Genomic DNA, 23,320 nt, shown 5'->3' with positions numbered 1-23,320 from the left:
ATTCTCTATTATACGTCTTTACAGAATTTGACCATAGAAAGAATGTAGATATCGTACACACTTACCCCTGGTGTATAATTTAATCAGTTTGAAAAGGTTAGGTGAACGAACGCGTTTAATGAGGTTAGAACACTGTTTATATTTATATTTTTACTATTTCCTAGGTTCATAGTTTTAAGTTTCTAAATCGTAATTCCCAAGTAAGAGAAAATAAAATTGAAGTGTTGTGGACCTTAGTGAAAGCTTCATAGTTAATAATGGAGCCACCTAAAATATCTTTTGGATTCAGCAAGCTTTCCAAGAAAACAAATATAATATCCAATAAAATACCCCAAGAGGAGAACAAAGTTGAGTTAATTGAATGCCTAGAAGGAAAATTAATAAAAGTGAAAGAGTAAGTAATATAACTAATACCACTAACATAAATACACCTGGACTTTATAGATAGATATGAATAAGTTAATAACATAGTTTCAAAATTTTTCTTAGTTGTGTCTTACTGCCTATATTCATTTAAGCTCAGCAGACAGGATTTTTCTTCCTTTTAGCAGAAGCATAATAGTTTATAGTACAGAAGACACATTTTCTGATCCTGCTATTTTAATAGCTATTTGAAAATATATCTGAATATTTTTAATATTTTCTATTTAGCTAGATCAGTTATTTTCCACGTGAATTAATTTGTTTCTTTTATAGTGCTGTTGAAGAAGTAAAACAACCATTAATTATACCACTGAAAGACAATAAGAAGAATCTGCTTGACCGGATTCAAAAATCTAAGAAGCAGACTCAGGCCCAAGAAAGTGCACCAGAAGACATTCGACCTGATTCTGAGTTAACACCTGATGAATTAATAGCTAGACAGTTGATTAGAGGTGAGCTCACAGATAATTTATTTATTACTTAATATCATTAAAACAATTTCATATATATTTTCAATAATTATCTGGGTATCATTTGATTTTTAGAAGCCAAACAGAGATTAACAAATGACTTCCCATTAGATAACACAAAAATAACCTTCCTTCCTCTAGGCAATGATACTTATTCACTAGAAGGAGAGAAAGAACCTACATTAGAAGATTATGATTCAGTGCCAATAAATGACTTTGGTATGGCAATTCTTAGAGGCATGGGCTGGAAGGAAGGGATGCCCATTGGCAAAAATACAACTAAATCTGCTGCTATTAATGTACCAGAATTGAGGCCAAAGGGTCTTGGTCTTGGAGCAGCGAAAATAGTTGAGTCAGAAATGCCATCAAAAAAACCTATTGATAAACATGGGAATGAATTGGTTTTGAAACAAGGAGCGTTTGCAAGGGTTATTGCGGGGCAGCAAAGTGGCAACTATTGTGAGGTCAGTTGTACAAATATCTTTTGCTAGTGTGAAGGTAAAATAATTTTTCATACATATAGGTCCATGGATTTGATGAAGAAGCCGGCCGGGTAATTATTAAAGTCTATCCAAAGGGGGAAATTGTTAATATCAATGAGCTGATGCTAACGCTAGTTACAAAAGAAGAATTTTTTAAAGGATACAAAATTTTAAGTGCGTTTTTATTATATATATGTATGTCTTGAATTATTTATTATGATTATGAGAATTTTTTCAGATAATGCAAAATATGAGAAGTATAAAGAAATGTCAGATAAAAAGTTAGAGAACTATAAAATCAAATCAGAAACCCCCGGTTCAAAACATGCTCTAAGAAAGGAACAAAATGTTCATTCAGAGTCAGAAGATGATCATAGCAGTAGAAATAGCAGATCGGCGAATCATCGAAATAAAAGATCAGAGCCTCCAGAAATGAAACGCGAATCGACTTCCAAAAGCTCTAGTCACCGAGAAAAAAGTCCTTCCAGACATCGAAAAAAAGATTCGGATAAAACCTACAAAAAAGAAAAACGCAAAAAAGATCGTAGATCAAGAAGTAAGTCAACAGAGAGGCATAGGGGCCATTCTTCAAAACATACAAGCAAAAGTAAATCGAGACGTCAAAGGAGTAGTAGTAACAGCAGCAGCGATGAGGACAGAAGACGTGACCGCCGAAATAAAAGTTAAATTAATGATATTCTGTATTTTTTATTGTAATTTATTTTCTTTTGTCGACTGTTTCATGAAAATAAACAGTATTTTAAATAAAGAGCGAGTTTAATTGAATTAGTTTACAAGTCAAACCGCAAGATAATAACATACACCATGTTGTCAGGATAGCATGGTTCATGCTTAACGATTGACTTATATTCTCAATTTCATTCCTCATAGTCGAAGAATCAGCTCAAAATTCCCAGTCTCAAATAGTTGAACTACACAGTTTAGTTGCGGAGCACTATCAGCAAAGAACCTACAAAAATATCTCAGTCGATTATGACTTTGATATAATATCATTTAGAACCCTAGAGGTATTTATAAAACTTCCCCGCTCGTACACGTGTTTATCGTTTTTTAGACGTATTCAATGACACGGCTATAAACTTTTAGTTTGAAACTAATTAATTTTCAGCGGTAACTTCTGGCCTCACGGTAGTTCGCATGGGATTTTTCGGTCCCAATTATTTCGCCATCCAGTGTTATAAATATTTGAACGTTGTGCGTGATTAAGCCAATATTTATCTACTGTTTGTTCCTAATGTTTTATTTCGCGGTTTGATTTATTTGATCCGACAAGCTAAGTCAAAGCAATAAGAAAAATTACATATTCTAAAACTGAGACCAAGCCAATGTCTCATCAGGTGCCGCGATGACACTACTGAAATCGGGCTTGATTAAGAGCTGACAAAACTGAGGTACGTTTTGTCTGAATTAAAAAATCTCTTAGATGTTGATTTAATAAAGGAAGAAAAATTAATGGAACTCTGGCTACTTGCAATTGTAGCGATTATTCTACATAGGAGGAATAATTTAATTTCTATTTTAGGATGTGTTAATGTCCATTTGGTGATCTTCTATATACCTTTATTGGTGTACTTTTTTCTAGTAGTCGTAAAATACTCACTTTTTAATGGTGTTTACTGTAAAAGAAGATATTTATACTTAAAGTAAAATTAGCTTTATGTCACACAGTTACAATACTATTTATATAAAACGTACTTTAAAATTAGTAAGTATACAACGAAATCCTAAAAAAATAAAGTCCTATATAACCAATCGGATCTGTAAAAAATGCAGAAATAACGAGTGAAATCATCTAGTTTGAAGCAAATGTACTCAGCGGTTGAATAAATATAATCTATTGGATATACCTATTGTATATATAAAGGTCTATTTAATAAAAATATAGTATAAAAGGTTCTGTACGTTGATGGCAATTTTGTGAACTATAGAATTTCTTTTACATTTGTTCTTAAATATACATAGCTATTACTTCATCTAAGTAATTGCTAATTTTGCCAACTCATATAATCAACAACATTACGCATAAAAAACGAAACTTAATAATGCATCTGTCGTTTGACTAGCAAACCCTTATATGGCTCGAAAATTATCACATCTTACCTTATATTAACTGTTAAAAGCGAGCATCTAAATGTTTAAAATTTTGACCCACTAAGGCCCAATATATCAAAATCATGGTAACTTTACCTGGTAGATAACTTCCATAAATGCAAAGAAACAAAAGATAATATTGTACCTATATTTCATGGTTTCTACGAAAAGTAACCTATTGGCAAAGTTATGAAGGCATTGATATTACAGCACTAAAGTGCCATTTCTATTAAATAAGTAACAAGAGCCTCTAATATTTTAAAACATGCTCCAGTAATAATAAAAGCTCATAAGCGACCTTCAAGAAAAAATTATGCTCAAAAACCCACTCTGTTAGCGCTTTAAACTTGTAACAAGTCAGAAACTTTTAGTAAAATTGACGAAGACTGATAAAGGAAATGCAAGAAACATTTCTGAAGACCAAAAATGACCAACTTTCCTCGATTCTCATTCTTAACCGAACAATTTCTCGAAACATATGTGGCAATAAGGCTTGTCGTTCTGCTCTTTGAACGTGCCTTTGTTAAGTTGTTTAAGGCAAAAGGCGCAGACGAAATGTTCCGGATGGAATTTACGGAACATTGCAGTAACGCAGCGTCCGGAGATGGGTTTGTGGCAGCCCGCGCAGAGGGAACCGCGCTTCAAGTGGTAATGTGTCTCGCAGTAGGGCTGGCCCTCGTGGTCGAAAAAGGAACCTCCAACGAAAGGTTGCCGACACTCCTAGAAAAGAAGTAACGCTTGTTAAAATCTCTGATCCATAATGTAGTATTTTTTGCTTATTAAAATATTAACAAATATATATCAACAAATGGTTAGAAATGTTGCTGCTATAGTAGTTTGTACCCTTCCTAAGGCCATTAATTGGGTTTGAGATAACGTCTTACTTCAAAAACTATATTTAACTCTTCATGTCTCTAAAAACTCATTTGAATGATCGAAATTAAAAAGAATACTTTCAAAATCAATTGTTGGGGTTGGAGGTAAAAACTGGATAATAAAAAGAGAGAAAGGGGAAGTTATTTTGACTGTTAGCCATTCCTTTCCTGTCCATCAAACGGTATAATTTTTTTACATCGCAATGTACTCGTGAAAACCTTTCAAATGATCCCCTCCTTTTACACTAAATTTCTTTTTCAACAATGATCTTTATCAGCCATCTTGAATACAAAAACCATAAAATTTACGTCAAATAGTAATTTTTTGACAATTAATACACGTTAAATGTTAATTTAAAAAAATTAACATGTTTAAAAAATAAAGGGGGGGGGGGGACACACCTTCGACGCCTTTACTTCAAATAAGATAGTTTTGGCATCTGGGAAGGAAAATGTTCCCGAGTTCAGAGAAGCTCAACTTTTCTCTAATGTCTCTAGTCATCTCCGCATTTCTTATTGACAAAAATTTTCTCTCTGCGTGCTGCTAGAACCCCCGCTATTTTCATATTTTCTCAAGTTATATGAGTACATTTCCAATTTAGAACTCAGAATACTAAAATTCCAAACATTCTTTGGAATAATACTTTGAGCGCCTTCCTAGAAATCGTATTTAAAACATAAATTACACTGTATTTGGAACTACCCACATGCTCAACAGGTTGCATTGCAAAAATATATTTTACAGGGCTGAGCTTCTGAGCTTATTAGACGTCCATATAAATAGACTATAGCCCCTTGCCGCCGACCATAAGCTAATCATTTTTTATTTGTTTTTGTTTTCAACTAAACAATAAATAAAAGTCAACAAATAACCGACCACCTGTTGGCCAGGATTGCCTATAAAGTCTTTAGAGACACCACAAATGATAACCAACAGGCCAGTCGATCATTGCCGACTTTTATTAGTATTTGTTTTTGTTTGTTTTTCCTTTTTGTTTCTTTTATTTTTATTACTTTATTATTATATTACAATAAAAATAATTTAGTTTCCTCTTACAAACTAAAGGGGATTGTGTTCATATAAAAAGGGGCATTCACGGGGGGCATATTAGGGGACATGAGTTTATTCATCCTCCTCCTCATCGGCTCCAATACATTTCGGGCATACAGGTTTTCCTTCCACTGCGTAGAATGATTTTCCTTGGACAGCCAATTTGCAATCCTGAGTTCAAGTATTCCATTACTTACCGAATTCATTCAGTGTTTCGAATGGAATTATTTTCCAAATATACGCCAGTTATTTTAACCCATTTATTTACCCAACACCCAAAATACCTACCCTGCAGACGAAACAATCGGGATGCCATTGAGTGTTTAGGGCGGAAATGTAGTTCTCCATAATAGCCCTATTACACGCTCCACACTTGGGTGCGAACATATCGAAGTAGTCGTCGCGACAGTAAGGTTTTCCTTCCCTCTCGTGGAATCCATCTTCTCCAAATTGCTTCCCGCACTGGGCGCAGAAGAAGTGATCCATATGCCACGTTTTCTCGAGGGCAGTAACGCATTTCTGAAACAAATTTAAAATCATTGTAAATTAGACCATGACAGGACCAGGTTGACGTACATCCAAAATAGGTCCGTTGCAGTAGGCGCATCTTGGACTGAACAAATTGTGGTAGTCAGGCTCGCAGTAGGGTTTGCCCTCCCTCTCGAAAAAGTTCCTAGTTCCCAGTTCCTGGGTGCAATGGGCGCAGGTGAAGTGTTCAGGGTGCCACGTCTTGCCTAGCGCGGTAATCACCTGACCTACAATTGGCTTCTCGCAGGCGCTGCAGCATCCCTTCTGGCTGGTATTAACTCCTTGACGGCTCATGTCTGCTTGTAAATTATCTAGCATAGAATCCAAATTCGCTGGGGGACCCTGAGACTGGGTGGCTTTCGATGGACGGATGTTTTCTTCTCTGATGGGCTGCTCCGGGTTCACCTAAACAAAACCAAGTTTTAAAAATTTTGTGAACGAAAATTCAACGAGGAAATATTAAGACTAACCGAATAGGAGCTAGATGGATCTAACACTGAAGTTTACCGACGTGTTTCCGAGCCGAGGTAGAGTCGAGGTCCTACGCAATTCCCCACCGTAATTCGGACGATTATTAAGAAGACACAACCGTGCCAGATTTAAAAGCTGATCCAGAAAAAAGATGGAAAATATAACGGGTATTGAACATAAGGCGGCAAGCCGAAGTGCGCGAGCTATTTGTGGAACGCTTTTTAGGTCTATTATGTCACAACACAACGTTGTTTGGGTTTCAATGTTAGGTCGCTCAGGCCAGGTTTTGGAAAACTTGTACTCACTAAATCGAGACGTTTGATTATTGAAACCACAGAGGCACATCCTGGGGAAAATGAAGAATGAGCTTGGACATAAGGCAGACCATGGAGGTGCCATTTGTTAGAGGAACAGCTGAGGAGGTAGCTTTATCGTTACATCGCCGAGAAAATCTAGCGGATATTGTAAAGTACATGAAGAAAGTTTTACCCCGCTTCAAAGTTATTTGAGATTTCGTAAAATGGTTTTGGCAAAAAGTGCCTTTAACTGATTTATCAAGAAACTAAAAATGTTTCAATTTACAAGATATGTAATTATTGTTGTTTTTGCTAATCCCATGCAGTTTAGGGAAATTAATCGAAGTGTGGCAACATGGGCTGTCAAGAATTATTAAAAATAAAAAAAGAGCACCAGGTTGCCATTCAGGACTGAAATTGTATTTTTCTTTGGGTATACATATTAAAGCACGATTATTAATATATATTTAAGTAAACTAAATAACAAATAGGAAGACACTGAATGTATTGAACACGACGGCATTTATAAACATTAGCAAATGATGTCACAACTAATCACATCCATACTATTAGAAATCGAACGTTCGCTATCACATTGGTTTCAGAATTGGTGACAAATTACATAAAGATAACTGTAGCATAAAGTTAACCTAAAGTAACTGGAATGTTGTTACGCTAGGGAATTTATGTGTAATACTATGTATTTATGTATTGCTTTTCAGCTTAACTCTTACATTCTTGTTTTTTAACCTCTGGCTGTTTGGAGAAAAAAAATTAAGTTTGGCAACACAGGCTGTCATGTGGCTTACGTCAAGCGCCCTCTAGGTATGAACATTTTAAAACAAATGCACGCCACCAGGTTGCTGTTTAGTACTGAACTTAAATTTTTTTTCCTTTAGGTGCACCCATCAGTACAAAGTCAAAAGGACAAATATGCACATTTGGGCTCCCCCTTCTATTAGCACGTTTCTTATTTTGGCTAACACTGACAACGTTGAATTATTATATTCTTCGTTTCTATGGAAATTCCAGCTGATACCTTGCTGGAATGCGATCGAAATAAGCAAATTGCTGTACTTTTCTGATTGTCAATGTATTTACGACTCAAGTTTTAAACATGAAAAAGACATTCGTAGTTATTCTTTGGAAATTACGGACCAAATTACGAAATTCTTATGTTAAAAATTATTAATCACGTTACGAAAACAATTAAAAAATTATGGTGTTTCTTTACGATATAACCTTGAACGAATTCTGCACAATACAAATTGGTGCCAATTAATATAGAACACAATGAAACATACGGCATTATTTCAGTCCATAAATAAGAGATGTCATGTAGTCTTGGTCTGGGATTTACCAAGACGTCTGAATCTGTTTTAAAAGTAGTATAAAAATATCAACATTGACCCGATTCCGCCTGGAGCAAGCAAAATAAATTTTGTGAAATCGAAACTCACCGGAACAGTTCCTGTATCAATCAACGTTTCAACAACCTTTACTCCTAAACGAAGATTAAATCTAAACAATTAGCGAGGTAAAGCATAGATGAGGAACTAAACATATGGCGAACAACTTTAATTCTAATTGAATCTAGTGAAGGACATGTAGAATAAGATATGCAAAGCACGTGTAAGGATTATTGCAATAATTAAAATATTGCAGAAAATGCTTTTGCAAGCATTTCACAAGTTTATCTGAATTTCAGGGATGGCTAAATGATAATTAATTTTTGAAGACCAAAAATGGTTGTTGCAGTGACTCAAGAAACTTTTAAGGTAACGTGCCAGTTACATTGACCGTTCACATCTTTTCTGAGTGGGTTCAGTGCCATAAAAATGCCAACATCACAACTTACCTTGATGTTGGATAAACTGGCCATAAGGTCGTCCAGTTCTCGCGTGGCCGATGATGCGGTCCGCGTGGTATGCGACGAAATTAAATCCGTTTCTCCAGGAAATCCTGTTTCCGTTTTAGTTTCCTTGACTGTGATCACCACTTTTTTGGGCCCTTCATAAATGACATCGCTGTAATAAAAAAAGGGAAAAGTTTACACTATGCCTCTTTAAAATGTTTGATAATTAATATTAACGATAAAAAACACCACATGATTCTAAGATTCGAGTTCTAATTGTAGTGACAATAAGAAGAAAGTCACAATGGCGACCAAAACGTTAAATTTTAAAATATGCAGTAAACGTATTTTATATTTGCTGGGGTCAGAGCTTTTTTTTTTTGATAACTAGGACATTTTTGATAGACTAATACAACAAAACAGGTGCATATTTAAAAATAATTATGTTGATTGTTCTATTTTAAAATAATAGATTTCCGATCTCATTGGCGTTAAACTCAAATAGCCGCAGCAGTGAAGCTCCTTTAAATTTGAAAATTTAGCATTATTGAACAGATGCCTGATTAATGACAACATATTACGTTTCTCTATTTGAAATATCAGAAATCTGATCAGTAACACCATAAAAAATGTAGTTAATTTTGTACTGACTTCAGATCCGTCTGCAAGCCCATAATTAGATGGTTTCTGAGATACCGCACAACAACATAAAATGGTGAATTTCGTTCATCGTTAGATCGTTGATTCGCCATAAATAAATATGAGGTATTTATCGAACGGCTGTTAAAGCATGCGGTTATAAGGACAATTTTTCGACCTCCAGATAGACAAAGTTAAACGCAGTGATTTCAAAATTGAAAACTTCAAACTCGCTCTGTATAATAATTGCACTAAATTCAAAAATATGTCATTTGTTCTGTTCTATGAGCTTCATCCAGTTGTGCTTAAAAGATATCTTTTGGCTCCAAACATTTTCGTGGAAGCAAATGCAATGTATCATTTTTTTTACCATTTTCTTCTTAATTCGATTCGGGGATTATTCCCATGTCATAACTATAAGTCTATGCCCTTTCTAAACAGATTCCGCAAAATACAAAAGAGTTGGCTAACGTGAAAAGTGCACGAGCAAAATTTCAGGTAGTTTTGAAAGATAAATGAAATTAATGTTTGTTTGTGTGGAAGCGGCGAAGATTGTGAATAGAATTGCCTAATCCAAATTTTAGCCCATTAAAGAACATTTTTATTATAAAGGAATTCTCACCTAAAGTAATCCACAACAGTTTCACAAATCGTAGCCATTTTTAGCACTTCGAAATGTCGATTTCAACTACTTCGAACCTTGCTGGAAGTCACGCATGAACACTGAACATTACTTCAAGAAATAAAATATTTATACTAAAAATCGTGGGCAGAGCCAAACAGGTCTTATGTTAATAAGTGGCTTTTCGATCTACCTGACCTAATACAGACACTATACCTTGAGCAAATGCAATGAACGTAGGAAATGTGATTATGAGATTACTGTTATTTTTAAAAAGTTTTGCAAATTTGAAACAGCACTATATGACACTTTAATGAGAAAAATGGTAATATTATCTCATTAGAAACAATCGGATACAGTATCTAAACCTGAGAAAAGGTCTTTCATTTTCTGGCAGGCAAATGCAACGGAAATACTATGGTAATTTTTAAAAAACGAGAATAGTCACAGAAAAAAATATGAATTCACACTTTAACCCTTACATGATATTACCGCTCTTAGGGTGTAATCATTGACCTGACTTCAAGTTTAGCAAGCACAGAGTAACTTTCATAGAAACTTTGACATAAAACATGGGTGTTCTGATTTGCAGCGAAACTGGCATGAAGCTAAACTTAATTGTAAAATAAGAATTTTGCCCTTAGAAAAAACATTTCGAGGAATTTGACCAAATCAAAATTTTAATTAATAAAAAAATTAAATCCTCTTTGATGAGCGCCAAGTGCTTCGCCAAAGATGTGTTCATTTAGCTATTTCTCAAAAATAAATTTTGATTATTACATTTTCCGCACTAAATCCAAGTATAAACAATGAGACATCAGACACAGTTTGAAATTAAGTTAATGGTAATTGAGACTAAAAATATAATAAAAAGAACACCTGTTAGGTTTGGCAATAAAATCTGGCTTGGTTTTGCCAAATTTTTGGAGAACTTTGGACGTGTGGAAAACCCCCTTTGTTATTAGTTTTAATAATTTATGTTTTGGTAGACATTAATCTGATAAGCAGATGGAAAGAGGACAGGTGTACGAGATGACAAAACCGTACTTATATTAACCGGCTTAATTAGACCATAATTGAATACACATATAGAATCATATACATATTCATAAATTAGACATATATTTTAAGGGGTTGAGAAGAGGCGTGGAAAAATTATTAGTGTACAACGCGGCTAAAATCAAATCCGTGTTAAGAAGCGTAAATAAATTCTTCCTTTGTTTTATTCGGAAAAAGCAAAAACTAAAACAACATCATCGCTTTTTGGGATTTTTTTAACACTTTTGCAGACCCTTTTGGAGCTAACTTGTAGGGAATATTATTACTATTTTGGAGACATCCGGGATGTAGCTACGCTAGATATGGAGATATATTGCATAATTAATTAATACAACGGCATAATTCCTTTAGTGATAGTAGTGAATTGCATTTTATCCATCATTCATTTTTTTAAGTTAACAAATGTGTGTTATTAGGAATTTCTAACACCCGCATATATTATACAGGATGTTTCAGAGTTAACTGTACATACGCTACCATACCGAGATTTACCTACGATATATGGGTGAAGTTGAATCATGGCGAAGTACTCTAATCCCTGATAGCGTATGTACAGTTAACTCTAAAGCAGCTTGTTTATAGTTGTATTTACTTTCTAAGGCGGTCGTGAGAAAAATGAATAACTAATTTTAGGATTACGTGGATACTTCAATATTATGCAGTCAGATACTTACCCATGGTCTAGTTCGTCCAATAAATCATCCACCGAAGGACGGTTAAGTGAGTTTTGCGAACGCAGACTTTGCGCACTTGAAGGGCGATTAAGGCTGTTTTGCGCACTGGAAGGCCTAGAATAGGAAGCGGGACTTCTAGTACCAGATCCGTAGCCGTCAACAAAACCCAAGGATCCAGGACCTGTCGATCCGTTTAGACCATTTTCTGGAAAAAAATGATATTATTTACTAAGACCTCCAAATGAACAAATATAAGGAAGTTATAATCTGTCGTTTCATTACACACATATTCTCACCCTGCGTATTAGCGTATTTGCTGTTACTCAGGTCTTCCAAAAGATTATCCAATTCCTGCAAACTGTTATTCCCTGGACGCCGTTTATCCCCGGAACCGCCAATCGCCCCGGTACCACCGTAACTAGAACCACCAGTGCCACTGTAACCACGAGTGCCGGACACTGGCTGAGTTTTGCCGTAGGTGCCCTGAAAAGGGAAATATCCTAATCAGAATGTTAAATTCGAATGAAGGATGACGTGTACTCGCATTTAAGGAAGTAGTTATTGTTTTGAACTAATGCGAATAATTAGAAAATAATATTTTAAATTGATGAATGATGAAGCCTAGGTTAATATATTCAAATTAGCGACTGACCTAACAAATATCTTTATATGGCAATATGAGGTCATTGCTTTAGTTTTACTATAAGTAGTCATAAATGTATAGATAGAGGTATATAAATTGGTCATTGAGACTAAAAATGTAAAAACGACATTAAAATTATTATATAAGGAAAGAAGATAAGAATGTGCTCTAAGCGGCAACTTTTGCGATTATAATTTTTTTTAAAGTAACCAAAATATATCTTCATGGTAAACGCAATTTGTGAGATGAATGTGAAAAGTTACTTATTAATATTACATGCGTTTAAGTAACTGGGTTAAGGATATGCACATCAGCACTGACCAGGTTAAGAATAGTTTGAGGGCTAATAATAGGAAACCAAATCTGAAAGAGATCAAGTAACATTTAAAACATATCTTTGGTGAGGAAATGGGTGTCAGAAAATAGGTTACATACTCTTTATTTTTACGCAATTTTACAAAATATTACCGCTACCTATTCAAAAAGAAGAAAACTTTCTAAAAATACTCAAAAATTAACACCAACACGTGAAATATCTCCAACGCTGCAATGCCGTTCGTTCGTAAATAGACTAGGCCTGCAGCCACCTGCTGATGAACAATTTCAGTGATTACGAAGGGAATAACAAGTTAGAGCCAGATTAGGTCTATGAATTGACACAGTGGATGGAGTGCGTTATCGAAAATTATTTGGTTATAAGGGTCTTTTGAGCTCTTGTAATAGTAAATATTGTTTATAACAATATATTTATCTTTGTTCTTAAGGGATTCGAGAAGAGCAGTATTCTCAGAGGTCACATTGAACTTGGAAAGGCAAGCGTCAGAGAGAAATCTATCAACCGTTATTAATTTTCATGTCTCATGAACATAATTGCCTACCAAGCAAGAGTATTTTTAAATACGAAACGTGATCTCCAATATCGTCTAAAAATAGTTGTAATCTTGAAGCAAAAATCCCAAATTTTGCTCTACATTCACCCCCACCGCAACAGCTCTTGTATCACCAGTTGTGATCAACAATCAACAAGTGTTTGTTTAAACCCATTTAAAAAAATTATTTTTCCTATTGAGCTACGTCTCCTTCGATCCTATGCCTTTTTCACCCTGCTTTATTCTACTAGCATGCTTCAACCCCAACTTGACTAATCGACAACCAATGCTGGCTTACTGCTTCACTTTCGGCAATTTAAAACACGAACAGCCACCTGCTGATTGGAATCAACAGGTTGCAGTTCCAGTTTATCTAGGCACGAACCAGATTTTTCTTCACCAAATGGAAAATTTCCAAATCTGGGAAATTCAGACAATAGAATTTGGACGTAGATCGGCCGAAAACTTTGGGGGCCTACCATTTTTGGTGCGAAGAATTGTCGATTTTAGAAAATTGAAAACCTGTATAGGTGGCCCCTTGAGTGCGACGAGGACGGCCTCGACGTCGGTCGGAAGTGGGAGAGGTTGCACACGACGCCACAACGCGTCGCGATGCCGAAAATAATAAACCTCGCTTGTTAGAAAAAGTGAGACAAGCAAAATGATCACCTGAACTCTGTCGGGCATACAAAATATTTTGCGAATGATTTTTATGAAAGTATAAATCGGGCATCCAATGTAAACAGTCGGATTGGCACACGGGAGATTTAGAAATGGCGGGATTTATAAGCGCATTGAGAAAATAAGCACGTAGCTTTGAAAGCTAATTTATGCATCAGCAAATCGATTGTAAAGTCACTGGAATGGAATGCTGGGGGAAATCTATAAGTAATAGAAGTTGGGGCCCCAATAATCGATAGTTTATAAGAGGCGTCATCTATGACTGACTTATTATTTCCTGGAAAGTTTACGTTTGTTTTTCGGTCTAGGTGTAACATTACATCAGGGTAAAAGACGCGAAACCTAAAATCGTAAAATGCGACGCCGGTAATTTAATCAAAACTGAACGAACTGAAGAACATATACTGGCGAGCATAAAATTCGGGTCACTTTAGTATTTTCGAAATTTTTGCCTTCCTAACTTCCAAAAAAATAAAAAAGGATAGCCTTTATCGATTCTGAGGTTCTTCAACCTTGTTAAGGGTAAATGGTAAAAAAAAACACGATCCTGTACCCAAATAACCGATGTATTGTACAGGTGTCCATTACCCAAGCACTGTAACATTTTTGAACGCAATTTTGTGCTACCGAAAAAAAACTCATAATGACATTAATATCGCGTATTTCCCCCTCTAGCGTTTATGACAGCCTGCAAGCGTCGGGGCATCCTGGGGTAGGTTTTCCCATATTTCCTGAAGAAATTCTTGCAATTCCCTAGCCGTTCTTGGAGCGGGTACACGACTGCGAAGACGTCTTCCCATCTCGTCCCAAACATATTCTATGGGATTTATATATCACTTCTCTTTCAATACATTTATATTTGAAAATTTCGAAGTGACCCGAATTTTATGCTCGCCAGTGTATAATCAAAATAAAGAATAAATAAAACTGAGTGCGACAAGCAGGGAACAGTCACTTAAAAAAAGGTACTTCAAATTAGATGGGCGGGGCTATTTCCAAAGATGAGCATCATATGTAATTCGTTGAATAATGACCACGAAAATTAACAAACGGAATGAAAATTATTAATTGTTTTATGTAGAAATTACTGAAATAAAGATCCATATTTTGAATATTATTTTTTATGCACGAAGAAAGAACTTATAGATGGATTTTTCAAAGGTCTTAATTTTAGATATGCGGCAGACGAAACTTACATTCCAACCTGTTGATCACGCCTAGAGATCAACAGGTTGTCGTTATTTTTAAAGCATTACAGTTATAAAAATAAATCATAATGAATAGGCACAGTTAATTATACGAATATAATTTTCAAACAACTTGTCGGCGAATATAACAAATAATATTTACGTAGATCCCTGCGGGTAAACGTAAATTGTTAGAAAAGCGCAAAGTGCAATATACAGTAACTATTCGCGTGGGATAAAATAAATGTTAAAATATCGCGATTTTTTGAAGCTATGTCAAAGCTAATTTTGAGGAAATTTTCAATATATACATATACATAAATACATGTGTATATACAGGGTGTCCCACAAGTGTTTCATTATATTTCAGTGGGTAAAAGTACATTGAAAAATTATATGACTCCCTATATAAACCATATTCCAATAATGCTTCATTAAGAAGATACAGGGTGTTAAACTTTACTTAAAAAATCTAACTTTTATTGATATATTCAAAACCGTTTGAGATATGTAAGTGAAATTTGGCATGTTTTAATGTTGAGGCATTTATTTATGCAAAAGGGATATTTTTCGTTTCACCAGTGACGTGCGTACGGACACCTCTCAGCACATTTTTAAAGAAAAACATGGTGCGCCACTGCTTTTTATCAAAGTAAAAATTATTTTTAGAAGTTTAATTTCATTTAGAAGAAAAATGCTCACTTGACTCTTTTTCGTCCGACGTATCGTTTGCCAGTAAAAAATTGAATACCGTCTATATGCACGATATTCTCTAAATGGTTTTAATAATATTAAGTTTGTTTTAAATATTATTAATATGCTATAACATTATAGAAATTGTTCAAATTGGTGGCCATTTTGTTCAATACATAATTGAGCTCGCCTGTTCATTGATACTCTGATACGTTGAAATATTCCAGGTGTGTTTTAAGTTTAACACCCTGTATCTTCTTAATGAAGCATTATTGGAATATGGTTTATATAGGGAGTCATATTATTTTTCAATGTACTATTACCCACTGAAATATAATGAAACACTTGTGGGACACCCTGTATACAAGAATTAATAACTAAGAAAAACTCGTAAGTATTGTTAACGGTGAATTTTATAGTGATACAAATGATGTAGTGAATATCGTTCTGCAAAGGCCTGAGCGACCATTAAATCTTATTTGCCATGAACTGAAACATATTCCTTCGTTATAAGAAGATATGTAATGTACTCTTATGTTACGGCTATGTACATAACTTATTCTCCAAAATACATGGTTCTGTTTAATAAAACTTTCACCCCTTTTCTTTTTAAGAAGTAGAATTTACGTACAACCTCGTTTCGCTAAATCGGCATAATTGCAACATACCAATAGAAGACCAATCTCGCTATTCAATTATGTCACACTTTAAAAAAAATAGACAGTAAATTAACCGATAATTGCCTTTTAGGCGTGGTACGCGTATATGTTTTAGTCTCAATACCAGCCTTAGTACTTAAGAACTTCGCAACACTTGTAAACTCCCTCTTGGTCGAATAGTCGAATTGACGTGTATTTCCTTGACCGAGCTCTTCATTTTTGTAAACCTGATTGAGGTGCATTATTTAACCGTGAAATAAATGATTTTCGAAGTTGTTCCTGAGTTTGCTGTTCCAAAATCCATTTCAAACAGAGTGTCATCAAACACAAATTAATAGTAAATAAAGTTAGTCAAGTTTGGTGAGCCCACATAGATTTTTTCCCTGCACGACCAACAAATACAAAACCTTGTAAGTTAATTCAAGATCACGGTCCGTCAAAATTTCCAGTAGGTTAATACGGTAACCTTAACATAGATTAAATAAAATAATAAATAAGTCTGAAATGGTACACTAAAAATAACGAAACAGATTTATTTTACAAGATTTTCATCCAAATTCATTTTAAAAGTTGGAATTTCGGGAAATTTCTTTGATTGTAATATCATCGTTATTTAAGCGTGTTATTTTTCTATGAATACTCAATTCGTGCATATTCCACTTAGTGCTGGTTCCGGTATTCTGTGTATTCCCACTTGTTAGTACAGCAATCAGAACACACGCTTCCTTTAATAAAAACTTCCAAAACTTTCCAAAATTTCTTAAAGCGTGCAATTTGGAACATAAAATGTTTACGAGCTTTCAATGTGCAATTTTTTGGCTTTAGAAATATTAACTGACACCTAAAAATAAACGATTAAAAATAGATATTACGAGACCAAAAGCATCTACACTTTGGGCACGGATACTTAAAACTGTTATAACAATGATTGACGTGAATCTTAATTCTGCAATGAAAGTATTGTCTTTAGGCCGGAAATTTCTCCATTTGTTTGCCGTGACATTGATGTTTGTGCTTAATTTTAGTTAAGAACTAAAATGTTACCCTAAAACCTTCAATAGGATGGAGTTAGAGAAATGCAAGACAAATTGCATAAAACACAACTAACTTTAACAATAACACGCTTAACAATTTAGAGGAAAACTTTCCAATGAACCCATAGGAAATGTCCATACCTTTTTCACCTGTTGCACCGCGAATCCACAGGTTGCGCTAATAGATTCCAAAAATATTACTCAATCTTTTTCAGGTAAAACTGAAAATCTGGGTCAGTCAGCTGTTGAAATTTTAAATTGTTTATGTTTTAATATGTTCTTCTTATACAGGGCGAGTCATGAGGAACTGTACGTACTTCTAACACGGAACAAGATTACTAAGAATATCGAATGAGTGATTTACCTACTTTGTCGAAAAATGATTATAGTTGTAACTTTGCAATGCTAGTTTGCTTTTCTGGTGAAACAGTACACTTTTGTCTATAAATAAGATAATGCATTTAGAGTTTAAACAATCCAGAACGGTCATCAAGAAATTTAGTAAGTTTTTCCAGACCAAAAAAAAAACACTTTTAATACGAATTTTTGAAAGCGCCCTATGCACATTTGCGAAAGGTTAAATGAACTAGACGTTATGTCCAGTTAACAAATTTTCCACTCTCTTCATTGCGTTATTAGAAAACGAAGTTTACCAAAATGCTGCAGTTTTAGATATTTGGGTGTACCTACTATTCCATTCTTAGAAACACTATATATGAAAATTAAGTATTAAAATTAATGACAAAACGCAAAGCTCTGCGATATTTAAGGGAATTATAATGGAAAACAATTTGAATCACACATAACATTTTAAAATTAAAATAATAAGTGAAAAAAAAAAGAAAATATACTTTTACTATTGTTGGAAAGGTGCTCAAAAAACTTATATAAGAAATGAAAAATTCGTTATTTACTATTACCAATTATTAATTAAAGATATTTTCAAAATGGAAACCTTTAGATTATATGGCAGGTATATTCAAGTATCTAAAAGTGTAGGATTTTAGTAATTGTGGTTTTTTTTTACAAAGAACAAATAGTGTTATTAATTTGTTCACGGGGTATAAATATTAGTTTATTTAACCTTTAGCACACGTGGATAGCGCTTTTTTAAAAATCCGTATACAGGATGATTTTTTTCAAACTAGGAGAAAACTTACTAAATTCTTTGAAAACATTTCTAGATTTTTCGAACTCCGAATGCATGATCTTACCTATAGTCAAAAAAGCTTTTCCATAAGGAAAAGAAAAAAAGCAAAGTGACATTATAAAGTTATAGTCAGTTATAGTTATTAGTTTTCCTCAAAATGTGTAAAAAAATAAAAATGAAAGCAACTTTCTACTGTTTATTCGATATTCCTCTTGGTAATCTTGTTCCATGGTGGAAGTATGGTATGTACAGTTCCTCATGACTCACTCTGTATATGTGGTGATTTTTTAATGGCGGCTAAGCTCTTCGCGACGCTGTAGGGGATCATTGAGTGAATCGTAGAAAAATTATTTTAAAAACTTATTTGCTTGCTTTTTTCAGTTATTTGTTAAAAACGGAGTCTAAAATTTAGCAAAATACATACTGAAAATAGTTGGTACGATGCTAATACATAGATAAAAGTACTGTTTGTTTTGCCGAATACCAGAAATACCGTTTTTAATTGTTCACGAAAATTTTTAAATTATCGTTGCCAAATACATATCTACAGCGTATTGATGGTAAAAATCTGATTATAAAATTTAAAAAATGAGCCTAAAGAGAATGTTTTAAATAAATTTTGATTTCAAAAAACAATTGAAGACACATAACATTTTATTAAAAATGATACGACGGTGCAAAATTTTCGAAAATAGGGAAAATAGATTCTCAAAGTTATGCCTTTATACCTTAGTGGATTGTAGGGAAACATTTTTTAAATTATTTTTGCAGGATTCTCTCAACAGTCTCCTACAATGCACCGAACAGCATATCTGCCATTGAAAAATCACCTTGTGTACGTGTAAAGAAATACTAGCAAGGAAATTGAAAATCAATCATTTAGCTCTGTTGAAAAGATTATTTATATTGACTCCTTACACCTATGAAATAGATGCGGCCTTTTTACAAATTGGAATTATTAGAGAATATTTTTCATCGATAAGTAAACTGTTAGGAAGCTATTATTAGAAGTTTGTTGTGCTCACATTGCCGGTATTAAAAATAAATGTTAAAAGGCCGGCAATTATTTTATTCGGACATGAAAGATATAGCCAGACTCGATTGACTTTTTTAACGGACTGTATTGCTATAATATCGGACTATTTGTAGCTTTTACTGCTGCTTTTCGACATTGAAAATCTTTTTAGAGAGCAACAACAAAAAATCAATCCGAATTTGCAGGACATTCACAGATTAGAATGCAAAATACTTACCTTAAATGGTAGATTTACTTGAATTAAAACTGAAAAGACTAGAAGCAACCAATAATATAGGGAGTTCCAAATTAAATATTTGAAGTCGGAAGAATTTTTTTTTTGACTGATAAAACTTTGGAACTACAAATATGTATAGAGGTAGAGAGTTTTTCAAATTATGCGGTTAAACTTACAATTTGCATTTTTGAAAAAAAGAGGGTTATTTGAAACTAGATAAAACCATCAAGGTGACTTAATAGGAATCGAACGGAATAAATTGATAATGAGGGCATAGGAAATGTTTAAATAACTATGGAAAAATCCGATGAAAATTAAGTTTTCTTCAACTCTCTATTTTAGTATTTGGAGTTATCCGCCAAATATTTCCCGTTCAAAAAATTAAATATAGAACATGCAGCGCCACCTATACACTTGGCGCTCATATATGCAGTTCCATATAAACTGTAGAGATGACAGCATATGTACTGAACTTCGAGCAATTTTTTTGCTAACACTATAGATTGATTTGTTATAAATAAATGGAGGATAGGCAAGAGAAAAAACGAAGACAAAATTTACAAATTTTAATACACTTTATATTATCGTTATAAAATTATATAGATAATATGAGCTTAAGTTTTCAATTACAAAGTTGATATTTATTAAAGGCCGATTGCGCAACTTTACCTAAAACACACTTAGGTTTAGGCTTCCCTTGCAATAACAGTTTCTAATATAGAAGTGTCAATTTAAGTCCCGATCAGCCTTAAACTTGGTTTGCGTATGTACGTGAGGTGAATATGAGGGTAAGAGCGCAAGAGTGAGACCGCTGTCACATATAGCGCAAAATGGTCAAATGAAGGTAGCGAAAATATCAAATTTCTAATGCCTTAATTTATTTCCGTTCCATCCTACTTCCAGGTATTTTCTTCATTCTACTCACGCATTTCAAATATTCACCTGATAAGTGATATAAAATTGTTTTTTTTTCTGTTTTTGAATATATAATTTTGTTGAATTCAGCGCAAGACTTTCATTTGCTGCTGTTTGCAATTTTCCTGAATGCCATGTAATTAGATATTCGCAAGTCGGAACGAAAGCTTTCGTCGTCAATTACTTTAATCGCACTAAAGATATTATTTTCAAAACAACGTGGGGAGTCGGTGTGGCTGTCTCGATTATCGCATTTTTCTCAGCAGGATCCCGTCTGATCAACCCCCTACTGCTATTGTCTAGAGTGGTGTCACTCTCAGCAATGGCTCCAAAGGTGCTTTGGCGACCCCCAGGCAGTGCCATTTTACCGAGATCAATTTATGACGAATCTAGATATTCACGTGTTAGCTCTCAGGCCAACAAAACCAGACCAAGGTCATACATGTCCCCAGCCATCAGACCAGGAACCCGCACTGTCATCATTCGACCCTGGTAGCCTATCTAACTCACTTCCATGGCGATATTACCCTCCAAAAACAGTTCATAAAACTTTTCTGTCACCTGCGGTGTATATTATTACTGTAATTATTATTATTAATTAGGGCAGAATAGACAAATTGCAACTTGGTATTCTGGCTGGTAATATATCCAGTAGACGGAACAGTAATTCGGAATCTATTGAATGAAAAAGGTGCACATCTTGATATTATGGCAGGTAACTTCTTTCCAACAGGCACGGGAGAGTGCGGCACATTAAAAAGCGAGATTCGGCAATTTGAAGCTATTTTAGAACGTATTGTATCCAAGATTTCCCAGTACCAGTGTTTTTAATTGTATCACCAATGCTACCATCGTTTTTTTTTTTTATGTTATTATCATATTATTACTAACTCAAGTGGTTTAAGTTAAGTGGTTAATAAAATTTCCTAAAATGTCTCAATCTGAAACAGACATTTGTCATCGATATGGTATGCTGAGCATAATTATGTATATGGTAAAAACGAAGAAAAATGAGAATCATTCGTCTAGCAGCTATGAGGCACTTACCATATTAACGCCATGAATTTGGGATTTGGAAGGAGTATCCGATGCTGGTGTTTGCCTTCCACGTGGTGAATTTAGGGAACCATAGCCTGCATGATTCGACCCCCCCGACACAGTATTTTGTAAATCCGCTAGAAGTGCGTCTGTAAGGAAAATTTAAGTATCATGGCAACATTATCTAACATATACCAAGCCATTTCACAACACAAATACTTTAATAATTTATACAAATATAACCTTGACCATTTCGAAATGTGCAAACATAGATACCCAACTTCTTGAGTTCTGCTTATTTAACCTTAAACAAATGACTAATAAGATGCTAATTATTGATAAATGCATTACCGAATTCGATAAATTCGTCGTAAGTCGACAAAGTACTCATCGCTTAATTAACAATTAAAATAGATGTATCCTTTAATAATTAATCACTGCTCACAACAGTCAACACTTCACTTTGCAAGGAAACCCGGTGCAGAAATACGACGACTGCAAATGAGGCAACATTTGCAGAAGAAGCGGTAAGTACAGCAAATTCAAGAAAGTCCTGTCGAAATATTACTCGGCCAGGAAATTTGTTATCATTATTACCAGTGTATTTCAATTTATTTGACAGGATCGTATTAAGTTCAATTAGGATTTAAAGACGAGAACGTCACCATTTGTCATATCGTGTGATGGTCGATGTGTATAGCATCGTTAACATAGCAATATTCCAGATTAAATATAAAAGTTAACAGAATGAATTTCATAACAGTTATGGTTAAATATAACTAATAAAATGCTAATATAAGTAAACTATTAATAATGTAGTGCCAAACTATTGGCCGATCATATCCCTACCTAATCCTAAAATTTAATCGTGAATGAAAATATTGAGATAACCACTTTCGGATTATCTATTAATACACTCCTGGCAAAATGACTAATAACCCTGATACGCGTTCTTCAAACAATGTACCAGTTTATATAGTTTAATGGGACTACTTTATTTTTATAAATTGCCGGTATTTCGTGCAATTTGCTAGATCCAGTTACTATTTATAGCTGCAATGTTTAATAACCCGTCATGGGACGTGGGGTTAGAAAGTTGACGAAGATAATGACGCGTGAGAGCCCCATTTGTTTTCGAGTAGGGCTTAAAAGTAGGTTTAATAGAATATGGTGTCAACCTCAGTGAGGAGTTTGTCTTTGTGAATGCAGTTTCGAACAAATCAGCACATTTTTGCAATTTTTTCAAACAATATTTTTTAAAGATTAATATACATAATTGGATATGCGAACATCTTGCACCAAAGTCTTCACATATTTTTATTTTTCCTAACTCGATGAACATACCGTTCCACGACGAACATTCGTTCTCCGATGGGTCTTAATCAAAATGATCATATTTTAACATTCAATAGGGAAGAGCGGCCAATAGAAAATGGTGGAGGCCTACTAGAAAAACTGCTGATGATGTGCTAAACTAACTTTGATTGTGTGGTTAAATTTTGGGAATTATACGATCTATCGCAATTACGTTCTCATCCACCATTTTGGTCAGAATTTATAAAATGTCAGGAAAGGTTCTAAAATCGATTCAAATCTTGATTTCAATACTGTTTCGTTGTTTTTCGCTTAAAAATTGCGTTT

At 34.2% G+C, this 23,320-nt stretch overlaps 2 protein-coding genes and 1 long non-coding RNA gene across 7 annotated transcripts in view; 2 read left to right on the top strand and 1 right to left on the bottom strand.

Annotated features, from left to right (window-relative positions):
- The first annotated feature begins 118 nt into the window (after positions 1-118).
- LOC136343565 (G-patch domain and KOW motifs-containing protein-like) lies at positions 119-2,144 on the top strand. The gene is made up of 5 exons (XM_066290369.1): positions 119-394; positions 697-875; positions 969-1,357; positions 1,417-1,549; positions 1,614-2,144. The coding sequence occupies exons 1-5, from the start codon at positions 258-260 to the stop codon at positions 2,060-2,062; spliced, it is 1,287 nt and encodes a 428-aa protein (XP_066146466.1). The 5' UTR covers positions 119-257; the 3' UTR covers positions 2,063-2,144.
- Positions 2,145-2,992: 848 nt separating this feature from the next.
- Positions 2,993-23,320, bottom strand: part of Pax (Paxillin) — a 29,707-nt gene continuing 9,379 nt past the window's right edge. For 3 of the 5 annotated variants that reach the window (XM_066290281.1, XM_066290265.1, XM_066290257.1), the window contains exons 2-8: positions 21,689-21,828; positions 11,854-12,040; positions 11,558-11,762; positions 8,567-8,735; positions 5,990-6,346; positions 5,702-5,932; positions 2,993-4,207 (exon numbers count right to left, since the gene is read on the bottom strand). In XM_066290281.1, coding sequence (XP_066146378.1) covers positions 3,941-4,207; positions 5,702-5,932; positions 5,990-6,346; positions 8,567-8,735; positions 11,558-11,762; positions 11,854-12,040; positions 21,689-21,828 — 1,556 coding nt within the window. In that variant the 3' untranslated portion in view covers positions 2,993-3,940. Of the gene's footprint in view, positions 4,208-5,295; positions 5,585-5,701; positions 5,933-5,989; positions 6,347-8,566; positions 8,736-11,557; positions 11,763-11,853; positions 12,041-21,688; positions 21,829-22,030; positions 22,171-23,320 lie in introns of those variants that run through there. The other 2 variants (XM_066290273.1, XM_066290289.1) reach the window with 2 other exon arrangements.
- Positions 7,649-11,654, top strand: LOC136343714 (uncharacterized). Its single transcript, XR_010732839.1, has 3 exons — positions 7,649-8,340; positions 8,417-8,486; positions 11,517-11,654. It is a non-coding gene; the product is annotated as an uncharacterized lncRNA (long non-coding RNA).

The sequence above is a fragment of the Euwallacea fornicatus genome, chromosome 1, assembly GCF_040115645.1.
Source record: "Euwallacea fornicatus isolate EFF26 chromosome 1, ASM4011564v1, whole genome shotgun sequence".
NCBI lineage: Eukaryota > Metazoa > Arthropoda > Insecta > Coleoptera > Curculionidae > Euwallacea > Euwallacea fornicatus.
The sequence above is the reverse complement of the archived record's forward strand: the minus strand, read 5'-3'. Positions and strand labels throughout refer to the sequence as shown.

What these genes read in the sequence shown, in the direction of transcription:
- LOC136343565 (XM_066290369.1), top strand. Translation starts at nt 258, where the DNA reads ATGGAGCCACCTAAAATATCTTTTGGATTCAGCAAGCTTTCCAAGAAA. An exon ending in AAATTAATAAAAGTGAAAGA is followed by an intron (nt 395 to 696) that starts GTAAGTAATATA and finishes TTTCTTTTATAG; the next exon opens with TGCTGTTGAAGAAGTAAAAC. An exon ending in TAAAGGATACAAAATTTTAA is followed by an intron (nt 1,550 to 1,613) that starts GTGCGTTTTTAT and finishes GAATTTTTTCAG; the next exon opens with ATAATGCAAAATATGAGAAG.